General features: G+C 39.1%; 1 protein-coding gene across 2 annotated transcripts in view; it reads right to left on the bottom strand.

Moving 5' to 3' along the window:
- Positions 1-12,277, bottom strand: part of nadka (NAD kinase a) — a 222,193-nt gene that overhangs the window by 9,529 nt on the left and 200,387 nt on the right. For both annotated transcript variants that reach the window (XM_052562924.1, XM_052562925.1), the window contains exons 9-11: positions 8,097-8,196; positions 7,644-7,801; positions 7,487-7,569 (exon numbers count right to left, since the gene is read on the bottom strand). In XM_052562924.1, coding sequence (XP_052418884.1) covers positions 7,487-7,569; positions 7,644-7,801; positions 8,097-8,196 — 341 coding nt within the window. The remainder of the gene's footprint in view (positions 1-7,486; positions 7,570-7,643; positions 7,802-8,096; positions 8,197-12,277) is intronic.

Raw genomic sequence — 12,277 nt, 5'->3', positions numbered from 1 at the left:
GGGGCTGTCTTTATAAATAAACCACAGATTTTAGTTTTAAACAACTACGTTCTTGCCTGAAATACTTTTAAAATTACATTTCATGACACAACAACAGCGAGACTTTCTGAGGGGCATTTTTTTACCCGGAACTTTATTTTGTTCCTGCGGTGGAAACACAGAGAGTACCAGGCCAAAGTCCCTAGTTCCTGGGTAAAGTTCCTGTGGTGGAAATGCAGCATACTATAGGAGAGGAAGAATTGTATAAACTTGTTAAATCATCTAAACCAACAACATGTATGTTAGACCCTATACCAACTAAGCTCCTAAAAGAGGTGCTTCCAGAAGTCAGATCCTCTTCTGACTATTATTAATTCCTCATTGACATTAGGATATGTCCCCAAAACCTTCAAACTGGCTGTTATTAAGCCTCTCATGTCATGATTCTGCCCTCATGTCCTTGATTTTCCTCTAGTCTTGAGGCAGAATCATGACAGGCCCGTGTTTTGTGTACAAGCACATGGCCTTGTCTTTGGGCCATGTGCTTGCTGTCTCGTTTCCTTGCACCGCCCCTTGTTACCCTAGTTTTGTCATTATTGATTTACCTGTGTCACCTGTTATGTCATTATTAGTCTCCCTATTTATAACCCCTTGTGTTCACAGTCTTGTGCAGTTCATTGTTACTTTGTTACACATTGTTGCACTTTGAAGATACGTCGTGAGTCTTGTGATTGTTTACCTGTAGTTATAGTTCCTGTGTGAAGAGTCTTTTGTTTATTGTGTGTCCCTAGTCTTGTTAAATTATCTGTCTTGCCCTAGTTGTGGTTTTCCCCCTCGTGGGTTTTGTTTTCCCCTTTTTGTCCTCAATAAACCCTGTGTGTTGTGCATCCTGTCTGCGCTTGAGTTCATCCCTTACCTCCATGTGACAGAATGAACCGCCAAACTAAGAACTCAGCAGACAGGATGTCCTCCGATCATCCTCGACAACCGGAGTCCCATAGGCAATGCTGGTTGTCATCCCCCACTGACAAGAGGAAGATCACCCTTCCACTCTCGTCTCAGGGTGAGTGAATCCTGAGGAACTATGCCCGGCTATGGGAGAGTTTCTCCCACGAGGAGCCGCAGGTTTCCCCCTCGAGGACCCCACCTTCTGCCAAGCTGCCAGTGATCCCAGAGGGTCGTACCCTGGCCGTTGCAACACTGGGGGATCAGGCTCATCCCTCCCCGAATCCCAAGGCACCTTCCGCACCAATCAGTCTCTGCAAGAAACGAGGGAGACAGTCCTCGTGGGAGTCTGCCTCGGAGTCCTCAGCGTCGGAGTCAACTCTGCCGAGACTGCCCTACCACTACCAGCCACGGCTCTTGCTGAACTTCCCCTACCAGTCACAGATCCGGTTATTACCTCTGCACCGCGGCCGAGGAGAAAGAGGAAGAAGGGTTCTTCTGGTCCTGGTTCTCCTCATGAGTCCGTGATGCCTCTCCAACCCGCTGCTGTTCCTGAGAGTGCCGTTCCTGAGCATTCTGCTTTAAGCGCGGCTCCAGAGGTTGCTGCAGAGGAGGCTGTTCAGAAGACTGCAGTGGAGAAGACTGTTCCTGAGATTACCTCAGCAAAAGAGGTTTCTGTACCAGCAACAGAGAGAGCTGTGTCTGAGTCAGCAGTCGTGAGTGCTGAGGAGAGAGCCGCAGCCGACTCTGCTGCTGAAGCGGTATTGCAGTCTGTTTCCGCTTGTCAAGAGATGCCAGTAGTCATTGCTGCCAAGACCCGTTCTGAGTATTTGTCACGTCTTGTCCCTAGAAGATCCTAGAAGCCCCTGCCAGACCTGTCTTGTCCCCAGACCCCGTTCCTAGAGCAGCAGTGAGCGCTGATCCCGAGCCAGCAGCAGTGAGCGCTGATCCCGAGCCAGCAGCAGTGAGCGCTGATCCCGGACCAGCAGCAGTGAGCGTGGTTCCAGAGCCAGTTCCTGTCATGTCCACAGATGTTGTCAAGTGTCCAGAGACCCCTCCTATCATGTCCACAGATGTTGTCAAGTGTCCAGAGACCACTCCCCACCCTACACCACCCAGACCTGCCCGGACCCCTCATCGTCAGCCTTCATCCAGTCCTCCTAAGACTCCTGCCCCTCACTCCCACCCTGGACTTCCCCCCCATGAACTTTGTTGTCCCGCCTCCTCCCCTTCCTTGTTTGTTTTTTTTCTGATTTGCCACCCTAACCCTGTCATAGTGTATTCATGTTTGCCTTTGTTGTTATTTGTCATGCCTTGTTGGTTTGTGTCTGTGTCTCAGTCAGTCATGTCCCGCGTTTGATGTCCCCTTGAGGAGCGTCTGGAAGCCGCTCCTTAAGGGAGGGGTTCTGTCATGATTCTGCCCTCGTGTCCTTGATTTTCCTCTAGTCTTGAGGCAGAATCATGACAGGCCCGTGTTTTGTGTACAAGCACATGGCCTTGTCTTTGGGCCATGTGCTTGTTGTCTTGTTTCCTTGCCCCACCCCCCTTGTTACCCTAGTTTTGTCATTATTGATTTACCTGTGTCACCTGTTATGTCATTATTAGCCTTCCTATTTATATCCCTTGTGTTCACTGTCTTGTGCGGTTCATTGTTACTTTGTTACACATTGTTGCACTTTTGAAGATACGTCGTGAGTCTTGTGATTGTTTACCTGTAGTTAGAGTTCCTGTGTGAAGAGTCTTTTGTTTATTGTGTGTCCCTAGTCTTGTTAAATTATCTGTCTTGCCCTAGTCGTGGTTTTCCCCCTCGTGGGTTTTGTTTTCCCCTTTTTGTCCTCAATAAACCCAGTGTGTTGTGCATCCTGTCTGCGCTTGAGTTCATCCCTTACCTCCACGTGACATCTCATCAAAAAACCACAACTTTTCCCCCTAAAAACCTAGTTAATTATAGACCAATCTCGAATCTCCCTTTTCTGTCCAAGATACTAGAAAAGGTGGTATCCTCACAATTATATTCCTTCTTAGAGAAAAATGGTATATGTGAGGATTTCCAGTCAGAATTTAGACCATATCATTGTACTGAGACTGCTCTCCTTAGAATTACAAATGACCTGCTCTTATCATCTGATCATGGTTGTATCTCTCTATTAGTGCTATTGGATCTTAGTGCTGCGTTTGACACAATTGACCACAGCATTTTTTTGCATAGACTTGAACACTTTGTTGGCATTAATGGAAGTGCATTAGCATGGCTTAAATCACACTTATATGACTGCCATCAGTTCGTAGCAGTGAATGAAGATGTATCACATCGATCATAAGTGCACTATGGAGTACCTCAAGGCTCAGTAGTAGGGCTGCTACTCTTCATGCTTCATATGTTACCCTTGGGAGATGTCATCAGGAAACATGGTGTTAGCTTTCACTGTTATGCTGATGATATTCAGCTCTATATTTCTTTGCGGCCTGGTGAAACACCAATTTGAAAAATTCGTGGAATGCATAGTCGATATAAAAAACTGGATGACGAGTAATTTCTTACTGCTAAATTGTGAAAAAAAGAGGTGTTAATTATAGGACCTAAAAACTCTGCATGTAATAACCAAGAAAACTGTCTAATACTTGATGGTTGCTCTGTCAATTCTTCATCATCAGTTAGGAACATAGGTGTGCTATTTAGAAAACAACATTTCTAGCATTTGTAAAACTGCATTTTTCCATCTAAAAAAATATATCTAAATTACGGCCTATGCTCTCAATGTCAAATGCAGGAATGTTAATCCATGCATTTATGACCGCAAGGTTAGATTATTGTTATGCTTTATTGGGTGTTGTTCTGCACGCTTAGTAAACAAATTACAGCTAGTCCAAAATGCAGCAGCAAGAGTTCTTACTAGAACCAGGAAGTATGACCATATTAGCCCAGTCCTGTCAACACTGCACTGGCTCCCTATCAAACATTGTATAGATTTTAAAATATTGCTTATTACTTATAAAGCCCTCCTCAGTATTTGAATGAGCTCCTTTTACATTATAATCCTCTATGTCCACTACGTTCTCAAAGCTCAGGCAATTTGATAATACCTAGAATATTAAAATCAACTGCGGGCGGCAGATCCATTTCCTATTTGGCGCCTAAACTCTGGAATACCCTACCTAATATTGTTCGGGAGGCAGACACATGCTTGCAGTTTAAATCTAGATTAAAGACCCATCTCTTTAACCTGGCTTACACATAACATCCGTTAAAGGATTTTTAGGCTGCATTAATTAGGTAAACCGGAACCGTAAACACTACCCATAACACCCAATGTACTTGCTACATCATTAGAAGAATGGCATCTACTCTAATATTAGTCTGTTTCTCTCTAATTCCGAGGTCACCGTAGCCACCAGATCCAGTCTGTATCCAGATCAGAGGGTCACTGCATTCACCCGGATTCAGTATGTATCCAGACCAGATGGTGGATCAGCACCTAGAAAGGACCTCTACATCCCTGAAAGACAGCGGAGACCAGGACAACTAGAGCACCAGATACAGATCCCCTGTAAAGACCTTGTCTCAGATGACCATCAGGACAAGACCACAGGAAACAGATGATTCCTCTGCACAATCTGACTTTGCTGCAGCCTGGAATTGAACTACTGGTTTCGCAGACAGTATTTAAACTGAACAGAGATGACATAAATGAATTCAATGATGAACTGCCTTTAACTAACATTTTGCATTATTGAGACACTGTTTTCCAAATGAATGTTGTTCAGTTGCTTTGACGCAATGTATTTTGTTTAAAGCACTATATAAATAAAGGTGATTGATTGATTGATTTATGTCTGTCCCAGTATCTCATCAAATAATATCGCAAATAATAGAAAAATAAGTACAAAAGATTGGAGAAATGTGATGTAGCCTTTTGTACTTATTTAACTATTATTTTTGGAAGCTTCTGAGACAGTGGTAAAGATCTAAAAGTTAATCGTGATTGACGGGTTGGCAACCACTGTTTTAAAGTCTCAATGTAATTAGCCTCCTAAATAAGAAGATTTTTCGATTGATAACACAAACTTCTTTTATTTTGAAACTTATTTCCTCTAAAACTGTTATACAGAATTATTTTACTACTTTTAGTCTGTTTTGATATTGATACTGACATTTCTATTTAACGGTTTCAAAGAAATGTTATTTGCTTGCATTTAAGTTAAAGCAAATGTATTATGCAAAATTCACTTTTACACCATGTTTGAACAAACGTGTGTTGAACACAACCACCCTACAATGATAAAAATCCACCAACTGACTTTTTTTTATCCCCATTAAACCAAATATATTTATAAATATATTTCTCATGTCTGTTTGACAAGTAGGCAGTAGACCTATAATATAGACCATAGACCAAGATGGCAAGCACATTTTTTCCTTTATTTTACAAAAGCAAAGCATTGCACTGTAAATTTGAAGGTACTCAAATAAAAATAGACAGTTTTGAACGATGTCTTGCTCTTATTTGATGGATATCATATTTTTCTGCTGATATAAGGAATCCAAAGTGTTCGCGCTGGCACCTCCCGTGCAAACAACAAATCAGTTCAGACTTTATTTGTTTATCTGTCTGACTTTTGTACAATATGTAGGTTTTGCTGGACAGCGTGAGCATGACATGTTTTTCAAAACACTTTTTTTCATATCTGAAGGATGATGTTAGTAGATGTTCAGCATGAGAAGTACAAAGCCTTCTTTGTATAATAAGTAGCCTAATAGTTTAGCAACCACATGTTAGACTGCATAACGATTCAGGCCAAATGAGAGGGTTGCAAGTCCACTATGTGTTTAAGTTTCAGTAAGTTTAGTTTAGTTTGCTATGGACAAAGCCACTGGCACCAATTTATATTTCTGCTGATGGGTTTAAAAAAAAAAAGCATTTTATTTTTTATTATAAACACATTTTCAACGCTGTTTACACAAGTAAATGATAACCGGGCTAAGTTATCATACACATGAACAAATGCTTAACATTTTTAAACATATTCATTACTCGGTAATTAATTGGTAATTCTGGGTGTTAGTTTTTAATAGAGTAGGTTTTACTCTGTTTCGATGGTGCGTTTGATGAATTCACTACACCAAACTTATCTTGCAAAGTTAAATGCATGCAATTACCAATCAAATAATACACACATTCCTTCTATGATGGTTGGGCTTCACTAAATACAATTATTTAATAAACACCTGTTTACAAAAAGCACTTATTCATGTGTACACAGAACAAAGTTTGTGTTACACGTAATATCTGAGGGAGCGCAGATCATGATCATTATATATAATGGAAAGCAAGCCTACTGTAAGCCAAGAGATTTGTGCTGGTGCCCTCTCATATTACAATAATGCATTCTAAACATTTGCCAATAATGCCAAAAATTGCCTCAAATTAACTGTAAATATGAGAATAAAGTTATAAAAGCTGCAATACATTTCTTATTGGTTAAGATGAACGAATGTTTTGTGTTTTTCATGAGCACCCACGAGATCGCGACTATGATCGGCACTATAATTACTTTTTTATAAACCATTGTTTATAATGTTTTTTTCTTCCTAACATTCATTTTATTTAGGAACGTTTGGTAACCTTATTAAGCATGGATTTTATTGAAAAGAGCTTAGGATCATGTAACCAGAAGTTTTAAGATAATATGAATATGCTTTTTAAGTTTTTCTTGCCTCATGGGTTTACATTATCTTAACAAGCAAATCAATTCAGCATTAATTTCAGGGTGTGTCTGTGAAACTTTTAGGTACTATCATAGTAGTTTCATGCACATGTGAACGTCATGGCAACATACAACACAAATTAACACTTAACGTAATACGTAAATGTACGTAACTAACATAAATCAAGCAAGCTAGTATGCAAAGTCCACAAAGTGTTGGTGAAATAATACATTAGAGGACCAGAGAGAATAATATGGATTTTTTTCCAGAAAACTTCCTGCACAAAATAAATTGAAATACTTTCAAGGACCTGTATCTATGCATGTTTATTTTCAAACACTTTCCAGGGCACTTTATATTATAATTATTTATTTATTTAGATTCACAAACATTCAAGGATTTCAAGGACCCGTGGGAACCCTGTCGTCATTGAGTCCATTTATGCCAAGTCAAGTATGTTCATGTTAAGTCTGTTTATGCCAAGTCAAGTATGTTCGATTCAAGTCTGTTCATGCCAAGTCAAGACTGTTCAAGTCAAGTGTTTTTTTTTTTGGATTATACTTTGTCTTTGTGTAAATAAACTGCACTTGGACTTCTTACTTCAACTTGCTTTCTTAGTCCATTTGTTACATTGCTGAAGAATTGTTAACTGCAGGCAGGTGAATACTTCATCATATAGGATATATTTTAATATTCCTACCCAAACTGAATGAATAATAAAATGAATAAATATGTAAGATAATAGGACACACTGAGGAACAAATCCCATCCTACATTTCTTGTCAGCATACTTGAACAAATCTACTGAATGTTTACAAAAACTTATGTTGAAATGGTCATGCTGAGGTCACTTACCTGTCCCCATAGGCAATTTCCTGCCATTTCCTGCCATCAAGAGACACCCAGGCCGTGTTTCTGGCATCACGGGACAGCATAATCTAAAATCATAAAATGATTCAGTAAATGTCCTCATGCAGTCAAAGCCAATGAGCAGCAGGTGTTGTGGATTCACCTTGAGCTCAACATCAGCAGGCACTACGATGGGTCTGAAGGAGAGGGAGTGTGGACAGATGGGTGTGATCATGATGGCTGGAACATTTGGGTGGATCATAGATGCACCTGCTGCTACTGCATATGCAGTACTTCCTGTAGGAGTTGACACTACCACACCTGGCAAAGAGAACAAGAAAAATATTACAAAAAAAAAACTTATTTTTCAGAAACGCACATCACTGAACATTATTGGATAAAACGCTATTCTTGAATTTCATCATCAGCATTGTCTCTTTATCAGTAAAAATATAACAGTAAACAGTATGAGTGTAACTACACAAAAATGACAGTTTGGTACATACCTTGGTTTTGAAATTACTGTTTGGTATGTTTTTGGTGCAGAAGGGGGAAAACAGAATATTCTTTTTTTTCTGCGGTTTAATGAACAAACTATGCCTTATTTTACACTAACCATCTCCCTGAACAGTGGTGATCAGGTGACCATCCAGAAACAAGTCCACATTAGAGAGGTAGGAAGATGGACCTCTGTCTACAACGACTTCATTCAGCACCTGACAGAAAGATATATTATTTACAGAAAATAAGACAACGGCTTTATACATGAAAATATCTGGAAACCCAGCATATTAACTGCCAAAAATGAACAGTTTAAAGTGATGAATATCTGCTATGCACATATTACTTCAAGTTCAATGTTCAAGTTGTTTTGATCAAAATTATATCAGATTAAACAATAAGAGGATAAACATGCCAGTGTGTTTTGTGGCATTTCTTCCTGATGAAGTCGAAAATAATTTAATTACTCTGTTATTTTTGATTGTACAGATAAGGGCAATACAAAATTTTAATCTGTAAAGGGTCTACTTTTATTTGTATACACTCAGAATAACAAAAAATCTGTGCTTTTGTAAAATAAAGAAAACATACAGGGTGTGGTTTCTTAACCTCAATCTCTGTGAACCTCTCTCTGGAATGAGTCACAAAAATTAACCAAAACTCAGTGAATACTTGAAACACAGACATGACAAATATGTCTATAAAAATGTAACATTTAATTTAAAAGTCCGTAAAAGTGACTTGTAGTTTTGTAGGCAAACATCAATGCCTTGAATTTTATGCGAGCGGCTATTGGTAGCCAGTGCAAATTGATAAACAGAGATGTGACGTGTATTCTTTTTGGCTCATTAAAAAATAATCTTGCTGTCGCGTTGCTGCCACATTCATTGTAAAGGTTTGATAGAACTGGCTGGAAGACCTGCCAAGAGAGCATTGCACTAGTCCAGCCTGGACAGAACAATAGCTTGAACAAGGAGTTGTGCAGCATGTTCTGAAAGAAAGTGCTTGATCTTCTTGATGTTGAATAAAGCAAATCTGCAGGATTGGACAGTTTTAGCAATGTGGTCTGAGAAAGTCAACTGATCATCAATCATAACTCCAAGGCCCCTGGCTGTTTTTGAAGGAGTCATGGTTGATGTGGCTAACTTGATGGTGAAATTGTGATGAAACGATGGGTTTGCTGGAATAACAAGCAGTTCTGTCATGGCAAGGTTGAGTTGAAGGTGATGGTACATTATCCAGCAAGAAATGTCTGTTAGACAAGCTGAGATGCAAATAGCTACCTTCGGATCATCAGGATGGAATGAGAGGTAGAGTTGAGTGTCATCAGCATAGTAGTGGTATGAAAAGCCATGTTTCTGAATGACAGAACCTAATGATGCCATGTAGACAGAGAAGAGAAGTGGTCCAAGAACTGAGCCCTGAGGCAAAACCTGATGATTACATTATTTTAAATAAGTCCACCCCACAAGATTACTGTTATAAACATGAGCCACGTCTAAAAGGCAAAGGGGGAGGAGTTGCTTCAATTTATAACAACGTTTTCAGGATTTCTCAGAGGGCAGGCTTCAAGTATAACTCGTTTGAAGTAATGGTGCTACATATAACATTATCCAGAGAAACAAATGTTAATGATAAATCCCCTGTTATGTTTGTAGTGGCTACTGTATACAGGCCACCAGGGCACCATACAGACTTTATTAAAGAGTTTGGTGATTTTACATCCGAGTTAGTTCTGGCTGCAGATAAAGTTTTAATAGTTGGTGATTTTAATATCCATGTCAATAATGAAAAAGATGCATTGGGATCAGCATTTATAGACATTCTGAACTCTATTGGTGTTAGACAACATGTTTCAGGACCTACTCATTGTCGAAATCATACTCTACATTTAATACTGTCACTAGGAATTGATGTTGATAGTGTTGAAAATATTCAGTGATGATATCTCAGATCACTATTTAGTTCTGTGCAAACTTCATGTAGCCAAAATTGTAAGTTCTGCTTCTTGTTACAAGGATGGAAGAACCATCACTTCTACCACAACATACTGCTTTTTAACTTATCTTCTTGATGTATCCAAATTCCTTAGCATATCCAAAACCTCAGAACAACTTGATGATGTAACAGAAACTATGGACTCTCTCTTTTCTAGCACTTTAAATAAAGTTGTTCCTTTATGCTTAAAGGGACATTAAGTAACTTTTTAGGTATTTTATTATCTAAAATCAATATTTTTATTCATAAATATGCCCTCAATGGTGTACAAATACCTATGCCAATGTTTAAACTAATCCTTGTAAATGAAGAATTTATTATCTTTATATACATGGGACGGGTAGGTTGACGGAGGCTTCCATGTAGTTCCGCCATCTTGCAAAACTATAATAGCAGAGAGGGACAAAAAGTACTAAGCAAACGCTTTTCCACAGCGCGTTTTCGGTCAGAGCCAGAAACGCAGGTGCAGAGCAGTGAGAGGCGCTTGAAACTGCACCGGCAAGTTTAAAAGTCTGGATTGCATTCTTATTATGGACCGTACATATGCCGCGCCACAGGAGAAGAAAACATCGGCGCCAAAACAGTCAAAAATAGAACGTAAAAGGAAACGTGACCGTAGATTACAGAAAACAAGAGTTAATGTCGGGGAAGCTTTTTCTAGGTGGAAAGAGCTAATGCTGGATAAAGATTTCAAAAGAGACGCTGAAGTGGCCAGTTTTCTTCTCGACAGGTAAGTCAGTGTTACAGTCTGTATTATAATATTTTTTTTTATATCTAACAATGCATATAATTCAGAAAATATAACGAATAAATTAGACATAACTACTAATTACAATATTTCATGTTTTCCACAGTCAGTAATTCATACTGTAACATTCGTTTGTTAGTTGTCATGTTGCAGTTTGTTTGAAATAACACACCTGTTCACCTGAAGGAAAACTCGACGAAGTGCTATTAGAATACATCCTGTCAAAGCTTTTTGGTACATATCGCCTACCGTAGATGCAACGCGCATTTGAAAAAGCGAGGCGCTGGAGAGCAAAATTAGTTTGAATGCAAAATACAATTTCACCACTAGATGGGAGTAATTCCTACTCAGTGTCCCTTTAAGGAAGGTTAAGGAAAACACCATGGCACCATGGTATAATGAGCATACTCGCACACTAAAGAGAGCAGCCCGAAAAATGGAGCGCAGCTGGAGGTAAAACAAAACTAGAGGTATTTCGTATTGCTTGGTGGGAAAGTAACCTATCATACAGAAAAGCATTAAAAACAGCTAGATCCGATTACTTTTCTTCTCTTTTAGAAGAAAACAAACATAACCCCTGGTATTTATTCAATACAGTGGCTAAATTAACGAAAAATAAAGCCTCAACAAGTGTTGACATTTCCCAACACCACAACAGTAATGACTTTATGAATTACTTTATCTAAAATCGATACTATTAGAGATAAAATTGCAACCATTCAGCCGTCAGCTACAGTATCACATCAGACAGTGCACTATAGACCCCCAGAGGAACAGTTCCACTCATTCTCTACTATGGGAGAGGAAGAATTGTGTAAACTTGTTAAATCATCTAAACCAACAGCATGTATGTTAGAACCTATACCATCTAAGCTCCTAAAAGAGGTGCTTCCAGAAGTCATAGGTCCTCTTCTGACTATTATTAATTCCTCATTGTCATTAGGATATGTCCCCAAAACCTTCAAACTGGCTGTTATTAAGCCTCTCATAAAAAAAAAAAAAAACACAACTTGACCCCAAATAACTAGTTAATTATAGACAAATCTTGAATCTCCCTTTTCTGTCCAATATACTAGAAAAGGTGGTATCCTCACAATTATATTCCTTCTTAGACAAAAATGGTATATGTGAGGATTTCCAGTCAGGATTTAGACCGTATTATAGTACTGAGACTGCTCTCCATAGAGTTACAAATGATCTGCTCTTATCATCTGATCGTGGATGTATCTCTCTATTAGTTTTATTGGATCTTAGTGCTGCGTTTGACACAATTGACCACAGCATTCTTTTGCATAGACTTGAACACTTTGTTGGAATCAGTGGAAGTGCATTAGCATGGTTTAAATCATACTTATATGACCGCCATCAGTTCGTAGCAGTGAATGAAGATGTATCATATTGATCACAAGTGCAGTACGGAGTACCTCAAGGCTCAGTACTAGGGCTGCTACTCTTCATGCTTTATATGTTACCCTTGGGAGATATCATCAGGAAACATGGTGTTAGCTTTCACTGTAATGCTGATGATACTCAGCTCTATATTTCTTTGC

Source organism: Carassius gibelio, chromosome B8 (assembly GCF_023724105.1).
Source record: "Carassius gibelio isolate Cgi1373 ecotype wild population from Czech Republic chromosome B8, carGib1.2-hapl.c, whole genome shotgun sequence".
NCBI lineage: Eukaryota > Metazoa > Chordata > Actinopteri > Cypriniformes > Cyprinidae > Carassius > Carassius gibelio.
Note: the sequence above shows the minus strand (reverse complement) of the source record. Positions and strands in the feature narration are given on the sequence as shown.